General features: G+C 47.6%; 1 protein-coding gene across 3 annotated transcripts in view; it reads right to left on the bottom strand.

Annotated features, from left to right (window-relative positions):
• HNRNPA3 (heterogeneous nuclear ribonucleoprotein A3) overlaps positions 1–21,827 on the bottom strand; it is a 71,317-nt gene that overhangs the window by 6,791 nt on the left and 42,699 nt on the right. The window contains exons 6-7 of one of the 3 annotated variants that reach the window (XM_029605872.1): positions 10,934–11,008; positions 10,712–10,801 (exon numbers count right to left, since the gene is read on the bottom strand). The exons of 1 other annotated variant lie outside the window; for it this stretch is intronic. In XM_029605872.1, the coding sequence (XP_029461732.1) occupies positions 10,712–10,801; positions 10,934–11,008 (165 nt within the window). The remainder of the gene's footprint in view (positions 1–10,711; positions 10,802–10,933; positions 11,009–21,827) is intronic. One more of the 3 variants, XM_029605874.1, reaches the window with a different exon arrangement.

The raw sequence follows: 21,827 nt of genomic DNA, 5'->3' as shown, positions 1-21,827 counted from the left end.
CGTCTGCCACATACGTGACCCCCGCTTCCAGACATGCAGCTTGGGCAGGTGACAGTGTGTCCGAGGCAGACTGCTCCTGTAGCTTCTGGATCCAACATAAACAGGCCCTCTGCATAGAGACCCAGCGCAGACACCTCAAAGGTCTGCTTAAGCTGAATCTCCAACTTGCGGTCCTGCACATCCTTCAGGGTGGCTGCCCTGGCTAGTGGATGGTGGCCTTCTTAGTGACTACCAACACGGCGGCATCCACCTTCGGTGTCTTAAAATCGGTTCAAATGCTCCTGCAGCAAAGGATAAAGCTTTACCATCGCTCTCCCCCCTTTCAAACCTGAATCTGGGGAGTCTCACTCCTGGCTAATCAGCTTCTGGATTTTCTTCGGGGTGGGGAAAGCGCTGGGGGGCCCTCGCTGGCTGTCTAGCACTAGATTGATGCCCTCACTATACGATTCCTTCAAGGAGAACTTAACCCCCAACTCTTCCAACACACAGGGGCCGATGCAATAAAATTGCATAGAAAGCAGGCGCTGAACAGTCAGTGCCCACCTTCTTAATGTGCCCCAGGTGCCCCCAAGGGTCGCGTTAGCGAGGAAGCGCTAGGGTCGCTTGCGCATGAGACCCTAGCGCCTCTGATCTGTTTTCGTGACCGCTGTACGCCGTTCACGCAAACAGATGCTGAGTTTATCGGCATTGGTTTTCCTTACCAGTAGACAGCCACAAAAACAGACGCTGATAAACCTGGCGTTTGTTTTCATGACTGCCGTTCACCATTAAGGAAAACCAATGCCAGGTTTATCGGCGTTGGTTTGTGGCTGTCTGCCGGCAAGGAAAACAGACTCCAATAAACTCAGCGTCTGTTTTCATGATGGGTCAGGCTGTCAAATTTTTACTTTTATTTTTCATCCAACTTAACATCACAACGATATTAAGTAGGAGGCAGTACAGAAAAGTAGTTTTTTCTGCTTTTCAGTTTGTTTTTTTGATGCGCACACCTATTAAACACCTACTCCAGGCAGGCGTTAATTGATGAAAGTTAAATGTGCGTCCAAGATGCACTTTTTTTTTTTGCATCAGGAGTGAATGCCTAATAGCCTCATTCACATGCATTTGCAGGTGATGAGAGCTATTAGATTCACTCCATGTTGGACGCGCGTTGAATAATGCGCTAATCCCCTTATTGCATTACGGGATTGACTAGCGCCTATTCTATCAGCGTCCTATTGCAGGTTAGTGTGCTCGGCTCAGCACACCATATTGCATTGGTACCCTAGGAGATAAGAGGTCTCAATTCCTCCCTCTTAAAAAGGCATAGCACCCTAGGGTCATTGAACTCAGCCTCAGGGCCCTCTATCGAGACCTGATCGTCCCTAGGGCCATCAGGATCCTAGGGATGCGTTTTGTCCGGGTCCACTGCTGGAGAGAGGTCACCCTCATCCTGAGGGTCAGAGTCCCTCAGGTCCCTTGGATCCAACTCCATGTGTGCAGGATGGGGAACCAGAGGTCACTCCCACTGTCCCATGGACCCCGGTGGCCTTTAAATGGGATCTAAAGGACTATCTTTAAACCTCTGTTTTCCTCCTCATTTTTATTTATTTATCTAACATTTTTTTATATACCGAGGTTCTAGAGATAGAATCACTAAGCACTTCGGTTTACAGACAACAGATGAAATGACTGACTAGAGTCTTACAAAGAACAGGAGATAAGAACTGGGATATAAACAATAAATTCGTAATGAATTAAAATCCTCATGGACCAGGAAAGCCTTGTGTAGAAGGATAAATTCGGGAGAAACCCCCCCCCCCCTCGGGTCCCTCTGGACTACTGGGTCCTGATCCAGGACCCTCCTCGAGCTGCAGAATCATAGGAGAGGAGGGGAAAGGTGCCCGGGAAGACTGTGCCCCCTTACTCAAGTCCCCATCAAATGGCAAAGAACCGTGCCCCTGGGGACCCTGAGACTTAGAACCTTTAGAGCAGGGGTGGGCAAGTCCGGTCCTCGAGGGCTGCAAACCAGTCGGGTTTTTAGGATACCCCTAATGAATATGCATGAAATAGATTTGCATACAACTAAGGCAGTGTGTATGCAGGTCTCATGCATATGTCTTGTTATGAACGCCTTATGCCTGCTGATTTTGTATTGTGCACTATCATGTATATATGTATAGTTACAGTTCATTGCATCTACCCATTGATGTTCGTTATTTGTAAGGGCTCCTCCCAAAAGTTAATTATATTATTCCTAGTTCACTAATTTATCTGTTATATGTAAGGGCTCTGCCCAAAAGTTTTCATTTTATTGTAAACCGATGCGATGTGCGAACGGACATCGGTATAGAAGAGATGTTAAATAAATAAAATAAATAAATGCATATTCATTAAGGATATCCTGAAAACCCGACTGGTTTGCAGCCCTGGAGGACCGGAATTGCCCACCCCTGCTTTAGAGGAAGCCTCCTCCCCCCTAGCACACAAGATGTGCAGAGGGAGAGGGAAGTGAGGAAAGCTGACCAGACACCGCAGGCCCAAAAATGGAACGCCCGTAAAGCAAAGGCGCTGAAATCACAGGTGAGGGGAAGGAGACGACCTCACCAGGCCACAGAGACGCACACGCCATACAGAGTTCCTGCAGGCACGAAAGAACAGTTAGCCTCCGCGGGAAATGCACGTGCCGTCCCTCGTGGCAAAAAAACCAGGCTCCCAAGAAGACCCCCCCCTCCCCAGGGACCCTCTGGTGCCGTGGCCGAAACCGGCACCCCCTCGATCCTCCGGAGCCGATCTCTGTCAGTCCTGATGCGCCGGTCGCTTGTCTGGCTGCTGAACACAGTCCCTGTGCTCTGCTACAAACTCGCCCCTGTTCTTTGACTTTATTTTTTGTTTTAAAACAAACTTTACAGTCAAAAGCACAAGGGCAGAAAAAGGCCCCAAAGAGGGGATACTTTCTGACTCAGCCAAGAGGACAGGTGGGAACTTCGGGCTCCCCTGAGTGAACCAGCACCCTATCACCAAGGGTATTCAACCCCCTGTTCACCCGGCTCGACCTGAGGGATGGCCCTTGATAGGAACCTGGCACCTCGGGTAGCACTAGTCCTCAGATCACTCAGGACCTCAGGTTTTCACTTCTACCATCTGCTGGAGGCAGAGAAATACAGAGGGGCTGCAGATGGCACTCTGATAAGTAGCAGTGCCCAAAGTTTTGTCCTCTGCCTCCATATGCTGGTAGGGATGAATAAACCCACTTGACTGATCTGGATATGTTCAGGAATGGGTTATGCTCCCCTGCCAGCAGATGGAGCCAGAGTAAGGCTGTAAAGCTGATGTCACAATACATATACCCATGCTGTGACCCCAGCCCTCCAGTATTCTCTTCAAAAACCACTGGACATACTAGTGAAAGGACTCGATTAAAAATATGATTCAAAATAGATCATAATTGTACGCAACCATAAATACTGAACTCCAGTAAGAATATAGGTACCCAAATCTATGGACCGGATGAACAAGTCTCTCTAATCCCTTGGCTTTGAGGCCCACTCCACGGAAGAACCCTTGGCACTGTCCTTTGGCAGGATACTGAGTCCATCTCTCTACACTAAAAAACCAAAATCATCAGGCAAGTAGTTTCTCCATTTCCTGGTGTGTAGCCAGATGGACTCAGGACCAATGGGATGTACAAAAGCAACTGAACGGGGTGGGAGGCTGCTCACGGTCCAGTTAACATCTCCCTCGCAAAGGCTGCATCCTCTCGGGCCCCGGACATCCAGGCAATAGAACCTGGAGAAGGTGTGCAAGGAAGACCACATCACTGCTCGGCAGATGTCAATGGAGGACAGTAGCTTAGCTGCCGCCCAGGATACTGCCTGGGCCCTAGTTGAATGAGCTTTAACCTGAAAGGGTAATAGCTTCCTCCCTGCCTCTACATAAGTTCTTGTGATCACTTCCTTGAACCAGCGAGCTATGGTAGCTTGCAAAGCTGCTTTGCCTTGTTTCCTTCCACCATGAAGGACAAACAAGCGGTCCGTCTTGCGCACCAGTTCTGAGATTTCCAGATATGGTACTAAAAGCCTGCTGTGTCTATCTAGGGACGGTAAGGAAACTGATTGATTCAAGTGAAACTCAGACTACCTTGGGCAAGAATGAAGGACCAGTGTGAAGCTGTAATGCTCCTGGAGTCAACCGGAGGAATGGTTCCTGACAACATCTGAATTTCCGAGATGCAACGAGTCGAGCATATCGCCACCAAGAGCAGTCTTCAGCGTTAACAGGTATAGGGATAGACTGTGCAGCAGTCGAAAAGAAGGCCCTGCTATAAAGTCCAATACTGGATTAAGAAAGGGTGGTCAAAGATGTTTAATCCCTTTTAGGAAACAGGCCAAGACCAGATGTGCCGAGAGAAGTGCTCTGTTCACCTCACCTCTAAAAACAAGAGAGCACTGCTACCTGGACCTTCAAGGAGTTGAGGGACAGCCCTTTATTCGGTCTGTCCTGTAAAAATTCCAGAACCATAGGGATTTTGGTCGCCCGAGGGGACACTCTGCGTTCCCCGCACTAGGCCTCAAATATTCTCCAGATCTGCCTGTATACTAAGGACGTAGAGAACTTCCAGGTGTGGAGCAAGGTGGGAAATAAATGCCACCGAATATCCACACTTCATCAGGCGAGCCTTCTCAAGGGCCAGACAGTAAGACAAAACAGATGGGTCCTCGTGAAGGATCGAACCTTGTTGGAGCAGGTCCATGTGCGGTGGGAGGCATAGGAGGCTCTCCACCAGAAGTCTCCGCAGGTCTGCATACCACGAGAGTCCGGGCCAATCCCGGGCTACTAGAAGGGCTAATATTCTGTGGCGTTCGATCATGCGAATGACCTTGCCCAGCATAGATCATGTCTCCCTCTAGTCAAGTTTGAACAAGGGCGTTGATCCCTTGGGAACATTGATCTCTTCTGCGAGTGAAGAATCTGGAGACCTTTACATTGTGAGATGTGGTCAGCAGGCCCCTTCGATCTACGAGGAGCTGAAAGGTTCTGGCCGACAATGCCCATTCTCCTGGATCCAGACTCATCCTGCTGAGAAAGTATGCTTTGACATTGTCTTTTCCCATGATGTGGGAGGCCAAGATCCTCTGTAGATTCAATTCTGCCCATTCCATAAGGGGGGGGTCTATCTCCAGAGACACTTGCTGGCTTTCTGGTTCCTCCCTGGCGGTTGATGTAGACTACTGTTGTCACAGACACCATGCTGACCACCTGGCCCTGGAGTCTGTGGCTGAATTGCAGACACTAATCTGATGGCTTGGGCTTCCGGGTGCTTTATGTTCCAGCTCTCCTCTTCCTTGGTCCAACACCCCTGGGTTGTCAATTCCTGATAGCGAGCTCCCCATCCTCGGAGGCTTGCGATCGTCGTGAGGACTAGCCAGTTGGGTGGGGACAAGCTTACTTCCTTGCTTAGGTGAACTTCCTGTAGCCACCACTGGAACAGAGAACATACTTCTATCGGTAGGTGGAGGCAAATTTAGTAGTCTTGAGACAATGGGTTCCAACTTGACAGCAGGGAGAGCTGAAGTGGATGCATGTGTGCCCTTGCCCATGGTACTACCTCCAGGGTTGATGCCATCGGACCGAGGACCTGAAGATAGTTCCACAACCTGGGGCGCATTGTGCTCGTCAGACGCACTTGGCACATCAGCTTCCTAAGCCTCGAGGGTGGGAGGAAGACTTTGTCCTATCTGGTGTCGAACCAGACTCCCAGATACTCCAAAGACTGGGAGGGCTTAAGACTGCTTTTGTCTATGTTCACAATCCAACCAAGCTCCTGAAGCAGGGACTTCACCCTGCTGGTCACCTGGAGGCTCTCTTCCAATGACTGCCCAGATCAGCCAGTTGTCCAAGTAAGGGTGCCCTAGGATCCCTTCTTTCCTTAGTGCCACCGCCACGACCATCATAATTTTGGAAAATGTTCTGGGAGTGGCAGCCAGGCCGAAGGGCAATGCCTGGAACGTATAATGGCAGCACAATACTTTAAAAGGGTAGGAAACGCTGGTGGTCTTGTCAGATTGGAACATGAAGGTAGGCCTCAGAGGTCCAGGGAAGTTAAGAACTCTCCCGCTTGTACGGCCATGACGACGGAATGTAGAGTTTTCCATGCGGAAAAGAATTCTGTAAACGATTGACGCTCTTGAGGCCAGATGGGGCAAAAGGAACAGTCCTTCTTGGGTACAATGAAATAGATGGAATAATGCCCTGTGCGGAGGTACTGGAATTATAGCCCTCAAATTGAAGAGCCTTATCAAGGTGGATTCCACTGCCAGTTTCATGTGCTGGGAGGGGCAAGGTGATCTCAAATACATCCTGAGAGATGCTGTGAAACTCCAGATTATATCCTTCTTGAATGATCTCCAGTACCCATTTTGTCAGATGTGATCGCGACACCTATCCCTCTATCTCCTTGACCCGTGGATGGGTCAGCAAAACTTCATTGGGAAGTTTGGGCTGAACCTGAACCAGCCCCTCTTTTTGGTTGTCTGCTCCAAAAGGACTAAGACAACCAAGATGTCTGAAATGACAAGTTTCTGTAGGGCCGAAAGTGTTGGGAGCCCGTGGCTTGACCCCTTGTAGGTGATGGGCGCTGTGACCTCATCTTACGGTAGCTGCGGCACTGAGGATTCACCCCACTTACTGGCTAACTTTTCCCAATTTGCTTCTGAATAGGATGGATCTCTTAAAGGGCATCTTTGTGAGGTTTGCCTTAGAGCAGAGCTTCCCAAATGGGGTAAAAAATGCCTCAAAGGGCAGTCCTCTCCAGACATCACCAGCAGCAGTAGTAGTGGAAATCAGCATGGGATCTTTGAGCTAGCATGCTCTCTCAGGTCCTGCCCTAACTTGAGTTTCCACGTTAACAGGAAACCATGTGAGGAGAGACTGGGGCCACTGCAGGGCCTGTGAGCTTTTACTTGCACTCAGATCCTGTGCTGACTTTCATTACTAATGCTGCTGCCAGATGCAGATCAACATGAGGCATTGGACCAGCCATCACTGAACTTACCTAAGAGAAAAATGTTGCCCGTCAGCCTACCCTCTCTTCCCACTAGTTGTCATCCATCCACTTATCGCCTGAGGCCCAAAGGAAAATGTCACTGCTGATCTTAGTCAAGGGGATGTTTGGATGGGGGCTGTTTGAAGGGAGAGATCACATACAGGAACAGTTTGATGGTTGGATCAGTAGAAGAGGGATGCAAAAGAGGAGCTAGGGGTGAGTATCAACTTGGGAAAAGAGGAAGGGGATAAATTGGGGTTACAAAAATGGCATAGAGGAGAGGTTCAGCGGGGATGATGTAAAAAGCTGGAGTAGGTGAGAGGCTAGGCTGGGAAGAGGAGAGGAACTGGGGGATGTAAGAGGGGATCAGCTGGAGTGCAGGAATTGTTCGAAGGTGAATTACAGCCCCGCTAATTAGGTTTGGTTGTCCTCTGGGGTCATGTGAATTTTCAAGTGCTAAAATGGGGTCAAAATGGCTAAAAGTTTGGGAAGCCCTGCCTTAGAGGTCACGTCTGCTGACAGTTTCACGACCATAATTGTCTTCTGGCCGCTACCACTAAGCCCACTCCACTGGCTGAGGTACAAACTAGGTCAGAGCTCGTGTCTGCTAGAAAGGACACGGAAGGCTCCATCGCCTCTCTGGAATGCGCCCCTGAGCTATCTGCCTCTCTCAAGAAACGCAGGCATGAGAGTCACCAGGGCACAACAGGAAACAATCTGTAGTGTTATTGCTGTCTCGTCAAAGGCTCGCTTAAGGATGGACTCCAACTGCCTTTCATGTGCATCCTTCAAAGCTGCACCTCCCTCCACTGGGATAGTTGCTCGCTTCGAAACGGCACAGACCAGTGTGCCCACTTTGGGGAAATGCAGGCGCTCTCTGGCTGTTGGGTCCAGGGCCTCCAATGCTCGACCTCCTTGGCATCCCGTTCCAGGTCAATCAACTCCTGGATGGCTTCCAGCATTGGAAAATAGCAAGAGGCTTTCCGAAGAGACACAAGGATGCGATTCTTCTTTGGTTCTGTCATTGGGTCTGTGCTGGGAACTCAGTCTTCAGGGTCTGGGAGACCAGGGCCGGCAATTCATCTTTATGGAAAAACCGTAACATGGTCTGGTATGGCTCCAAGCCTGGAGGGATTTCCCCATCTTCAGAGTCTGCATCCCCTTTGTCGTCTGTGGTATCTGGGTCCCTGTCAGGGATACCCTTGGTGATACGAGGAATGCTGATAGGACAGAGAAGACAAGGCCTTCCCGGCTGGGGCTCTGTCTGGGCAGGGGCAGCAGCTGACTGCGCCTGAACAAAGGCTTGAAGGCCCTGAAAGAATTCCATCCAACAAAAGGGCGCCAGGTCCATACACAGAACAGGAAGAAATGGGGTAGGTGCTGTTAAAACTGCCTTCTCCAGAGGCAGACGCAGCATTGCTCAGATCAGGGGTGCTACCTGATAAGGTCGTGGCTAACCCATCTTCTGAAGGGGAGGGACCAGACCATGTTACGTGGCTGTGGGTGGAGAAGTTCTGAGTCCAGCCCTCCCTGGGCCTCCTCAAAAGTGCTGACACAGGAAGGATTCTTGGTCAGACTGTGTAGCCCTAATATGGCAGGCAGCACAAAGTGTTGCGTGTGCTTCTTTCCTGCCAGAGCCATAGTTAACTTGTGCGTTCAGCCGGCTAGCGCAATGCATGTAAATATAAGCATCCGGTTGTGCGCAAGTGTACGCGTGCAGGTATGTGCACAGGAAGGGCAGACCCGCACTGCACGTGCCAACAGTCTATAGGGAAAAATGGTACCGCACAAAACCACAAGCAAGATGGCGTGCTGCGCCCTGCCATGGGGCGTGCCCACTGAGCACGAAGCAGGGCCTAGCCCATCCTGGGGGGGGGGGCCCCCACTACCAGCTCGGAAACCCCTTCCCTTGCCAACAGGATTGGGAATGTTGTCTGTATGGCGTGCCGAACAAGAGACCAGAGGAAAGACTTACCGAAGCCCTTTCACGTGTCTGAATCTGAGGAATCCTCTCACTTACCTAGGCTTAGCGCTTACTGGTTGAGTACAGAGGCGGTCTCTGGCTGTGGGGGGGGGGGGTAGAGGGCTTTGGCCATCACTGCTGCAATCAGCTTCCTGTACCTGCTGCCTTTCAGCTGTTTCAGCAGTAAACTGACACCTCTGAGGGATCTTCTAAATCTCCTCAGGAATTCTCAACTGGGGGAAGAGACTTTTAGGTATCACTACAGGAGAGCGGAGCTCAATCTTTCTCCAATTTAAAAGCAAGTTTTCCTTCTAATGAGGACTGCAAGCCCGCTAAACCACCAATGCTGGTGTAGTGAAAGTACATTCACATCTGCTAGGAGACAGAGAGATACTAAATGGCTGAGGTCACTGCAGTAGTATATCTAAGGTGACATCAACTTTGAAACTTGTCTCCATCTGCTAGCAGGGGAGCACATAACCCATTGGTCCTGAGTCCATTTGGCTACATGCTAGGAAATGCAGGATAACAACGAAGGAGGAAGATGTATTAGCTCATTTTTATATTGTGTGTGTGATGGATCAATTTTACGTTAGACCGCTTTTAATTTTATATGTTTTATGTGATGTATATTATAGATAACCACGGAACTGCTTAGATATTCTGATTTGTGGCATAAAATTTTAAAATAAAATATACAAGTTAAATGCTGAATTACTGTGCTCTTCACATTACTGAAGCCAACAGTATGTGATTACACATGCTTAATTTGGGCTACATTATGCAGATTAGTTTTGTTTTAAATGCATGCTGGTCAGGTCAACCCATCTCAAAAAGAAGTATGGTAGAACAAGAGGTACAGAGAAGGGTGCCCAAAACAATAAAAGAAATAGAACAGCTTCCCTTTATGGAAAGGGGAAACAGGTTAGAGCTCTTTAGCCTGGAGACAAGATGGCTGAAATGAAATGTGATCAAGGTCTATAAAATCCTGAGTAGAGTGGAATGAGTAAATAAGGAATTATTTACCTACTGTACTATGGGGACCCTCCATGAAACTAAAAGAACAGTACATTTATCAAAGAAAGCATAACTGTTTAAGAAAGGGTATGGTTAAATTCCTGGAGGAAACTCCATAAGCCAGGGGTAGGCAGCTCCAGGCCATCCATATTGAATATGAAACTAGGTATATTTCTATGCACTGCCTCCATTGTTGCATATATATCTTGCTCATATTCATAATGTATATCCTGAAAACCAGACCTGTTTGTTGCATTGCAGGATGGGCGTTGTCTACCCAAGTCATAAACCACTAGCAGCCATGTATATACTCTGGAAAGCCACTGCTTATTCCTGGTCATGAGCAAGAAAGGCCATCTATTCTGGTGGATTCACCCAAGTACTTGCAACCTGAGACAGGATGTTTGGCTTTATGGATCTTTGAACTTTTTTTTTTTGTATAAGAACCAGAGTTATTAGATTTATTCATGGAGTGCCTGGATTTCACATATGCTGTAGCATATATAAAGCTAAAAATTCCCATTCACCAATGAAATCTCTCCAGATGTATGTGGCACACTATTAGCAATTAAACCTTTATATTCCTTCCATTAAAAAATAATTAGAAAGCTGGATTACAAGAATACCAATAACCCAAAACAGGCAACATTCTGGACCTGTTTTAGGGGGATCAAAAATCCCAAAACAAGTGACTGGTTTATACTCACCATCTCCACCAAATCCATTGTACCCACCATCACCGCTGCCATAGCCCCCTCTGCTGCCACCTCCACTGCCACCTCCACTTCCAAAGCTTCCTGAAGGAGAGCAAAAAATGAACTCATGCATCACTTGTGGTTAATGTCTACACATTCAGCTGCTTAGGTTTGTACACAGACACCATGCTGTTTTTTTGCTAATTTTACATCTATAATTAAAAAATTTCTAACCTCTGCTAAAATTTCCTCCACCACTTCCGAAGTTTCCGCCACGACCCATGAAGCTGCCTGAACCACCTCCACGACCTTTAACACAATTGGAAGTTTTAATTAACTATCAACAAATATTAAAATATATTAGAGCTAGGTTAAAAAACCATATCAAATACAATCCAAATCCCTACCTATGATCACCGTTTCGGAAAAAGGAGTTTTAGATTCCCCCTACCCCAACACAAAAAGGAGAAATTACCTGTTAAATTTTCTTTCCATGAGTCCTGCTATACCAGTCCAATAGAAACAAGTGGGTTATGTCCCCCTACTAGCAGATGGAGACAGAACAGTTTTCCTTGGTGGCATTTCCACTACTTAGAGGTGGTGCAACACAGGAGCAAACTCAGTATTTCTATAACAAAGCACTGAACAGAAACTTTCAAATAGAGAAAACAAGATTCAAAAGCCTCAAAAAAGTGTTTATTGGAGAAGAGATACTCTTATTGTGCACTATTTGTCTGTATCCTGTAAGAAACAGGAATGACACCTAACAAAAGGACAGGTGAATAAAAACCAAAAAGGCTGCCTGCAAGATTTGCTCCTTTGTAAAACATCTTCCTTCTCAATGTGCTCCAGCTTTCCAGAGGATTCTGCACTGGTGCAGGATTAATGGAAAGCCAATTAACAGATACATTTTCTCCTTCCATATCTTCTTCCTACACCAGTCCAGTTGAGGCAAGGGGGAAGGAAGTACAAAGCCCAACTAGCTCTGAAGGCAGCCAAGGCTACATTGAGAATTCTAGCTCCAAAGGCTGCATTCTCCTTGGCAAACGCATCCAATCTAATGTTTATTAGCAAGGACCACCAAGTAGCTACCTTACCAATGTCCACTGGCGCAATAGCAATTACTTCTGGCCAGGAAGCTATAGAATGGTGAAATTACTTACCTGATAAATTTGGAGAATGTTCTGGGGGCGATTGACAGGCCGAAGGGCAATGCCCGGAACTGGTAATGGCAGCCCAGTACCACAAAGCACAGAAAAATACTGGTGGTCTTGAAGGACTGGAATATGAAGGAAGGCCTCCAAGTGGTCCAGAACTCTCCTGGTTGCATTGCCATGACGGAGCAAAGAGTTTCCATGCGGAAGTGGACTGCAGGTGACTTGACGCTCGTAAGATCCAGGATGGGTCGGAAAGAACCCTCTTTCTTGGGTTCACTGAAATAGATGGAACAACACCCTGTATTTACTTGGGGTGTAGGTACCAGAGTTATAGCCCTCAGAGTGATGAGCCTTAGTGTGGATTCCACTGCCAGTTTCTTGTGCTGGGAGTGGCAAGGTGGCATGAACTTGTCCCGAGGAATACTGTGAAATTCCAGAGCATAACCTCCTCGTATGATGTCCAGCATTCATTTGTCAGACATGATCTCGACCCACTGCTGATAGAAGAGGGATAGTCAGCTGACCCTTCTTCTGAATGGGAGGGACTGGACTTGGAGAAGTTCTGGGAGTCCAGCCCTCCCTGGGCCTCCTCACAGTGCTTACAGACAGGATTCCAGGTCAGACTGTGCAATCCTAATATGGCAGGCAAGCAGCACAAAGGGAGTGTTGTCTAAGCTTCTTTGCCACAGAGGCCATAACTTCTGTAGGTTGTGTGCGTAGAACTAAAAATTGGCAGGTTGCACGCCAAGGAGTGCGCACAATTACATACACGTTAGGTGCACAGAGGGCCGGCCCAAGGGGGAAAATGGCGCCGCCATGCATAGCAATGTGGAGAGTCCACCAAGGTGGAAGTGGGGCCTAGCCCATCGGGGCCGCTGAACCTGCTCAGAAACCCCCTTCCCTCGCCGAACAGGATCAGGAACGATGTCTATACGGTGCCCCTAGATTCTCCAATGATTGGGCTAGGACCAGGTGATTTTGCCAAATTGATCACCCACCCCAGAAAACTGAGGGTGTTCATCACATGCTGCACCTACCGACCGCAATACTCTGTTTTTGCTCGAATAAGCCAATCGCCAAGATATGGATGTACCAGAATCCCTTCCTTTTTCAGGGCTGCTGCCACGACCATCACCTTTGTGAAGATTCAGGGGGCTGCAGCCAACCCGAAGGTAAGAGCCCGAAACTGGAAGTGTCATCCCAGCATCATAAATCTGAGAAACTTCAGATGGTCTTTTCAAATGGAAATATGAAGATAGGCTTCGGTCAGATCCAGGGACGCGAGGAATTCTCCTTTGCGGACTACTGCTATTAAGGTACACAGTGTTCTCCATCCAGAAACGTGGTACTCACAAGGCTACATTTACCTTTTGCAAATTCAAAATGGGCCAGAAAGTGCCCTCCTTCTTTGGTACCATGAAATAAATGGCATACCTCCCCTGTTTGCTCAGCAGAACCGGCGTGATGGCCTCTAAGCTTAGCAACCTTTGTAGAGTGTTCTACTGCACCCCTTTTTCTGCGAGACTAGCAGCGGGACTCCGGAAAGGCCTCTGACCAGGCACGAAAATTATAAGGCATAGCCCTCTTACGACCTCCAGCACCCACCGGTCTGCAGTGATCTTGGTTCACTCCTCGTAAAAAAACAGGACAGCCTGCCCCCTACCACTTCCAGCAAGGAGAAGACAGGCCTGGCTTCATTGCAAGGCCTTACCTCCTCTGGTCCCCTAACTGGAGTCTCCTCTGGAGAATCTGCCAGTACCCTGAAAGGGCTGCTGACATCCTGACAACTGTTTCGACCCCAAGGCTGTGGTCCTTCTTCCAGGACAAAACCTCCTTGACTCTGGAAACCAGGATCGGGGTGGGAAGAACTCATCCTTGGGCAGCCTGTTTCCCTTGGATTCCTCAAGGGACTTCATCAGCTGATTCAGCTCCTTCCCGATCAGTAATTTCCCCTTAAAGGGGAGATTGTACAGCTGAGCCTTGGACGACATGTCTGCCGACCAATTGTGTAACCACAGAAGCCGGCGTGACAACCACCAAGACCATACTCCTGGCAGAGATATGCACCAAATTGTACAGTGCATCAGCCACATAGGCCTCACCAGCTTCCAGCCGAGCAGACTGAACGGCAATGATCTTCCCGCTAGACACCTGCTCCTGCGCCTTCTGAATCCAGCATAAGCAGGCCCACTGCATCATGCTGGCACACACTGCGGCTCGAAGGCATAACGCAGACACTTCAAACATGCACTTCAACTGAATCTCCTTCTTGCAATCCTGAACATCCTTAAGCGCAGTGGAACCTGCAACTGGGTTCTTGGTCACTGCCAAGACTGCATCTCCCATAGGCATCTTTAGGCAATCCAAATGTTTCTCCATCCAAGGATACAGCTTTGCCATAGCCCTACTGACCTTCAAGTATGCCTCTGAGAAATCCCACTCCCGGCTGATCAGCTTCTGTACCTTCTTAGACAATGGAAAGGCCATAGGCAGACCATGCAGTCCATCCAAGACCAGATTCACACCTTCATTATCCGACTACTCCTGAATCCGCTTAACCCCCAATTCCTCTAACACCTGAGAACAAGGCTGCAGCTCTTCCTTCTTAAATAGCCGGACTCCTGAGGGGCAGCCCCCCCTCTGGTACGGTCTCATTAAGACCTGGATCATCCTTATTCAAATCAGGAATCTTTCCACCATTGGATCCAACCCCTCCCCCTGCAGCAACACAGGATCCATCATCTCATCAGAATCATTCAGGTCCCTGGAATTTTCATCTGCTCTGGCACAGCGCAGTCCTGGGCGCTTCATAAAATCCCCAGAACTGCCAGATGCCATCCTCTGTCTTTTGGGCAGAATGATGTACCCTGGATCTTGACTCTTGCACGTGGTCGAACAGTCGCATGGCCAAAAACGCTCCGCCAGAAGGCCACACACGAGGGAGCTCTTCAGTACTGCTCGCTCAGGAGCTGTGGCAGGTTGACAGTGCCAAATAAATAAAAAAATCAAGCCACAGCCCATGGTTTCTCCACTGGGGGAAAAAACAAATCGCAGCACTTGCCCCTCCTGCAGTCCGACAGCTCACATTCACTGCGCTGCCGACCAAATCTCCTGGCTGCATGCACTGCTGACACTATTTCTACTTTCTTTTTAAACAAACTTAAAACAAAGTTAAGCAGAACAAAAAAAAGGGTACTTCCCTTTACTGAGGCAGCAGCAGGAAAGAGGAGCCTATGGAGACTAAGAGGGAGCCAGTCCCCTGGCTAACAGTCTCTGGGCACAGACGGCTACCACAGCCAGGGGTGTGCAAGCCACTGTTTGCCCAGCTCCACTCAAGGGATGGCCCACAAAAGAAACCAACAACTCGAGGAGCTGTTGTAACATCTAAGGTCCAGACTCCAACTTTCAGTCAGAACTGCAGGTGGCACTCTTATGTAATAGTGTCCCAGAATTTTCTATGCCTCCATCTGCTGAGACAAGCCACAAAAACTGAGAAGATTCTTGGGCCTCCAAAGGATGAAAGGTCTCATCCAATCCATATCATCATGGCTTTCTCAGCCAATCTGGCACCAATAGGACCATGAAAGAGCTCAGACCCTATTCGCTTTAGAATTCTATTAGTGGCCAGGAGTAAAGTAAATCTCCCAACCCCCCTCTTGGCCAGGGTTGAAACTAGGACGTCTTTGGCTCCGCTCTGACGTACTTGGGCATTCTCGTGAGTTGCCATCAGATCTACCTGACCTAAGTGAGGAACCAGAGAGAGTCAGCCTGCAACAGTTGGAAACTTGAGACAGTATCCTGAATCAACCTTTGGTGGCTGAGCCACATGGAGATACTACAAAGGTATCAGGAATTGCCATAGTGAGCCCCAGAGTCTAACCGAAGGGGATGACACGCCTACCGAAGAAAGCAAGGAGTGAACCTGCCATGCTTCATTGTGAAGAGCTAGCTGTATCAGGCCTTGGATTCTGGGCCCTTGAAAAAGGGCCAGTCCTTTTGCCTGGACCTGAAAGAATAAGAAAATGACAGTTTTCCAGACCAAAAACTATAGAAGGATTGATCTTTTTATCTTCAGAGAGCTTCTACAGATGTCCAAGGATTAATTAGTTGTTCCAATGTCTAAATAAATAGCCCTGCCAAGACTTGGACCACAAATCTGTTGCCCAGTCATGGAGCCAGAGAAGTTGTCTAGTCCCTAAGGATGAAGCCACAATCTAAAAAAAATTGAGGAAATTACATGGGACAGCAGGTAAGAATACAGTGTTCGATTCAATGTTTCTTTATTTTCTAGAAGCTGCTGAATCCATGGTTAGAGTACTCATGCTACCAAACTGCCATGAACAGAAATTCAAACAGAAGGGGCCAGGAAAATAAACATGCTTTAAGTGCAGTTCCATCTGCCTATCCAGAGGACCTATTACAAAGTACAACCTTCTACTGGCATATGGTTCTACTATTAACTGCCGAGGTCAGACTGCCTACTCAAGGCAACTGAAATCAATGCTTCTTGGGATACAATTTAATAAACTTTTTGCACTACTCTGAGGGTACTTCAGGGGAATCCCCTCCAGAAGTTACTTTTGAGAAAAGGAAAGAACTTTAAGACTTATGGACCTGATGTGTGCCTGAGCTTGAGAACATGGAGATGGCAACAGACCCAGAATCCTCTGCTATCTTAGCCTTTCTGGCTATGTGAACTTTAAATGCCCTACTGAGCCTGACCTAGAGGAATTCCAAGGACACCTGGACAGCATTTGACCCTGGTGACAATTTGTGATGCCTAATTATAGGGTGACAAGAGCAGAAGGCAATAGTCAGAACCTCAGGCTAGAATGTAGATTACAGGGGCTTCTGTAGACACAGTCTAAGATAGGATTGCCCTGAGCAGAAAGATTTTAACAGAACAAAGGATTATCTAAAGAGCAATAGTAAATGGGCCCCAACTTGGAGAACTGGTCAGGGTAATGGAGAAATTACGTACCTGATAATTTCGTTTTCCTTAGTGTAGACAGATGGACTCAGGACCAATGGGTATTATGCTCGCCAGATAGCAGCCAGATTTCAAAGCTGATGTCAGCCTACATATACCTGTACAGCATGCTTAGCTCTTCATTGTCTTCGAAAAGCCAGTGTGTTTATATATTGCTTAATCCTTGATAACACTTGATTAACATTGAACTGGTTCAAATGATATATTTAAAACTTTTTGGAACTGGAGACCGCCAGTGCATTGAAACAATAAACGCCGACACCTGGGCAACTGCTGGTGTCGAATTAAAGGGTGGCTGTGGCTTACCCGTACTTGCTCAGTCTCGAGATTTGATATCTGATGTTCTCTATTTCTGGAACAGCTGTGGGCAGGATTGCTGAGTCCACCTGTCTACACTAAGGAAAATGAAGTCATCAGGTATGTAATTTCTCCATTTCCTAGCGTGTAGCCAGATGGACACAGGACCAATGGAATGTACAAAAGCTACTCCCCTGCAGGGTGGGAGGTTGCCCTTGCAAAGCCTGTATCCTCCCTAGCCTGAACATCCAGGCGGTAGAACCTGGATGTTCAGGAACCGACGAGAGGGGGAGCAATTTTAGATCTAATTCTCAGTGGAGCACAGGACTTGGTGAGAGAGGTAACTGTGGTGGGGCCGCTTGGCAATAGTGATCATAATATGATCAAATTTGATTTAATGACTGGAAAAGGAACAGTGTGCAAATCCAAGGCTCTCGTGCTAAACTTTCAAAAGGGAAACTTTGATAAAATGAGAAAAATTGTTAGAAAAAAACTGAAAGGAGCAGCTACAAAAGTAAAAAATGTCCAAGAGGCGTGGTCATTGTTAAAAAATACCATCCTAGAAGCACAGTCCAGATATATTCCACACATTAAGAAAGGTGGAAAGAAGGCAAAACAATTACCGGCATAGTTAAAAGGGGAGGTGAAAGAAGCTATTTTAGCCAAAAGATCTTCATTCAAAAATTGGAAGAAGGAACCAACAGAAGAAAATAGGGTAAAGCATAAACATTGGCAAGTTAAATGTAAGACATTGATAAGACAGGCTAAGAGAGAATTTGAAAAGAAGTTGGCTGTAGAGGCAAAAACTCACAGTAAAAACTTTTTTAAATATATCCGAAGCAGAAAAAGCCTGTGAGGGAGTCAGTTGGACCGTTAGATGATCGAGGGGTTAAAGGGGCACTTAGAGAAGATAAGGCCATCGCGGAAAGATTAAATGATTTCTTTGCTTCGGTGTTTACTGAAGAGGATGTTGGGGAGGTACCCGTAATGGAGAAGGTTTTCATGGGTAATGATTCAGATGGACTGAATCAAATCACGGTGAACCTAGAAGATGTGGTAGGCCTGATTGACAAACTGAAGAGTAGTAAATCACCTGGACCGGATGGTATACACCCCCAGAGTTCTGAAGGAACTAAAAAATGAAATTTCAGACCTATTAGTAAAAATTTGTAACATCATTAAAATCATCCATTGTACCTGAAGACTGGAGGATAGCAAATGTAACCCCAATATTTAAAAAGGGCTCCAGGGGCGATCCGGGAAACTACAGACCGGTTAGCCTGACTTCAGTGCCAGGAAAAATAGTGGAAAGTGTTCTAAACATCAAAATCACAGAACATATAGAAAGACATGGTTTAATGGAACAAAGTCAGCATGGCTTTACCCAGGGCAAGTCTTGCCTCACAAATCTGCTTCACTTTTTTGAAGGAGTTAATAAACATGTGGATAAAGGTGAACCGGTAGATATAGTATACTTGGATTTTCAGAAGGTGTTTGACAAAGTTCCTCATGAGAGGCTTCTAGGAAAAGTAAAGTCATGGGATAGGTGGCGATGTCCTTTCGTGGATTGCAAACTGGCTAAAAGACATGAAACAGAGAGTAGGATTAAATGGGCAATTTTCTCAGTGGAAGGGAGTGGACAGTGGAGTGCCTCAGGGATCTGTATTGGGACCCTTACTTTTCAATATATTTATAAATGATCTGGAAAGAAATACGACGAGTGAGATAATCAAATTTGCAGATGACACAAAATTGTTCAGAGTAGTTAAATCACAAGCAGATTGTGATAAATTGCAGGAAGACCTTGTGAGACTGGAAAATTGGGCATCCAAATGGCAGATGAAATTTAATGTGGACAAGTGCAAGGTGATGCATATAGGGAAAAATAACCCATGCTATAATTACACAATGTTGGGTTCCATATTAGGTGCTACAACCCAAGAAAGAGATCTAGGCGTCATAGTGGATAACACATTGAAATAGTCGGTACAGTGTGCTGCGGCAGTCAAAAAAGCAAACAGAATGTTGGGAATTATTAGAAAGGGAATGGTGAATAAAACGGAAAATGTCATAATGCCTCTATCGCTCCATGGTGAGACCGCACCTTGAATACTGTGTACAATTCTGGTCGCCGCATCTCAAAAAAGATTTAATTGCGATGGAGAAGGTACAGAGAAGGGCTACCAAAATGATAAGGGGAATGGAACAACTCTCCTATGAGGAAAGACTAAAGAGGTTAGGACTTTTCAGCTTGGAGAAGAGACGACTGAGGGGGGGATATGATAGAGGTGTTTAAAATCATGAGAGGTCTAGAACGGGTAGATGTGAATCGGTTATTTACTCTTTCGGATAGTAGAAAGACTAGGGGGCACTCCATGAAGTTAGCATGGGGCACATTTAAAACTAATCTGAGAAAGTTTTTTTACTCAACGCACAATTAGACTCTGGAATTTGTTGCCGGAGGATGTGGTTAGTGCAGTTAATTTAGCTGTGTTTCACTTAGAGAATAGCCACTGCCATTAGCAATGGTTACATGGAATAGACTTAGTTTTTGGGTACTTGCCAGGTTCGTATGGCCTGGATTGGCCACTGTTGGAAACAGGATGCTGGGCTTGATGGACCCTTGGTCTGACCCAGTATGGCATTTTCTTATGTTTCTTAACCTGGAGAAAGTGCATAGGGAGGACCATGTCGCCACCCGACAGATCTCAGCTGGCGAAAGTAGCATGCCTGGGCCCTTGTAGAATGCGCCTTGACCTATAGAGGTAATGGTTTTCCTGCCTCTATGTAGGCTGCATTAATTACTACTTTGATCCAGCGGGCTATGGTCGCTCGCTGGGCCACTTCCCCTTGTTTCTTGCCGCTGTGAAGAATGAACAGGTGTTCAGTTTTGTGCAAGGATTCCGATCTCTTCGGGTATTGGACTAGGATTCTGCCGACATTCAGGTGGTGAAGGAGGTGCGAGTCTTCCGAATCCCGGTGCTCATCTGGTGATGGTAAGGATACGGTTTGGTTCATATGGAACTGGGAAACCACTTTCGGAAGGAAGGATGGTACCGCACGCAGCTGTATGGTTCCTGGGGTGAACCTGAGGAACGGTTTCCGACAGGATAATGCTTTAAGTTCGGAGATGTGCCGAGCTGAGCATATAGCGATCAAAAAAGTTGATAGTCTGATGCCGTCCACTTCGGACCTGAACAGGCCAGTGCTGTGACTTGAGGGACAACCTCTTCTGCATGCCGTCCTGTAGGAATTCTAGGATTGTGGGAATCTTGGCTGTCCTCGGGAGGAGGCTACAGTCTTCACACCAAGCTTCGAATACTCTCCAGATCTGTATGTAAGACAGATATTGAGAACTTGCGTGCCCGAAGCAGGTTGTCAATCACGGCTTTTGAGTAGCTGCGCTTCTTTAGGCTTGTCCCCTCAAGGGCCATACCGTAAGAGAGCTGGGTCTTCGTGTGAGATCGGTCCCTGATTAAGGTCCCTGTATGGCGGAAGACGTAGAGGATTGCCCGCCAATAGTCTTCGCATGTCCACGTACCATGGTCTTGGCCAATCCAGGGCAACTAGTAGGACTAGTCCCCGGTGGTGTTCTATCTTGTGCATGACCCTGCCCAGTAGTGGTCAGGGTGGGAAGGCGTACAGGAGGCTTTCCTCTGGCCAGTTCTGGACGAGAGCGTCAATTCCCTGAGATTGTGTTCTCGTCTGCGGCTGAAGAATCTGGGGACTTGGGCATTGTGACAAGTTGCTAGTAGGTCCATGGCTGGGAGACCCCATCGATTTACTATTAGCTGGAAGGCTGAAAGGCTGTGTCCACCAGCAACCATTCCCCCGGGTCTAGGCTCTCTGAGGTAGTCCGCAGAGATGTTGTCTTTTCCCACGATGTGGGAGGCTGAAATCCCTTGTAGATTTATTTCTGCCCACTCAATGATTGGGTCTATTTCCAGAGACACCTGCTGGCTTTTGGTTCCTCCCTGTCGGTTGATGTAGGCAACGGTAGTTGGTTTGTCCGACATGACTGACGGACTCACCTCAGAGTCTGTGGCTGAATCGTAGGCAGGCTAGCCTGACCGCTCGAGCTTCCAGGTGGTTTGTGTTTCATCCCGCCTCTTCCTTATTCCATTGTCCCTGGGCTGTCAGTTCCTGACAGTGGGCTCCCCACCCTCGCAGGTTTGCATCCGCGGTGAGCAAGATCCACTTCAGTGCGGATAGGTTTACACCTCTGCTTAGGTGTTTTTCCTGTAGCCACCATTGAAGCCGCTCCCGAACATGTCGGTAGCTGGAGGCGAATTGAGTAGTTCTGGGACACTGGATTCCGTCGTGACAGTAGGGAATGTTGTAGCGGCCGCATATGGGCCCTTGCCCACAGAATGTCCAGAGTTAATGTCATGAAGCTGAGGACTTGAAGGTAGTCCCATACCTTGGGGCGGACAGAGGTCAAAAGCTTTTGCTATTGACCCATCAGCTTCCTTCTCCGTGGTGGGGGAAGGTAGACCTTGTTCTGTTTGGTATAGAACTGGACTCCCAGGTATTTTAGTGACTGGGAGGGCTGTAGACATCTCTTGGTTGTGTTCACGACCCACCCTAGTTCTTGTACTGGATTCTTGACTCTGGTGGTTGCATGGCGATTCTCCTCTGGAGACTTTGCCCTGATCAGCCAATCGTCCAAGTAAGGATGTACCAG

This window comes from Rhinatrema bivittatum, chromosome 6, assembly GCF_901001135.1.
Source record: "Rhinatrema bivittatum chromosome 6, aRhiBiv1.1, whole genome shotgun sequence".
NCBI lineage: Eukaryota > Metazoa > Chordata > Amphibia > Gymnophiona > Rhinatrematidae > Rhinatrema > Rhinatrema bivittatum.
The sequence above is the reverse complement of the archived record's forward strand: the minus strand, read 5'-3'. Positions and strand labels throughout refer to the sequence as shown.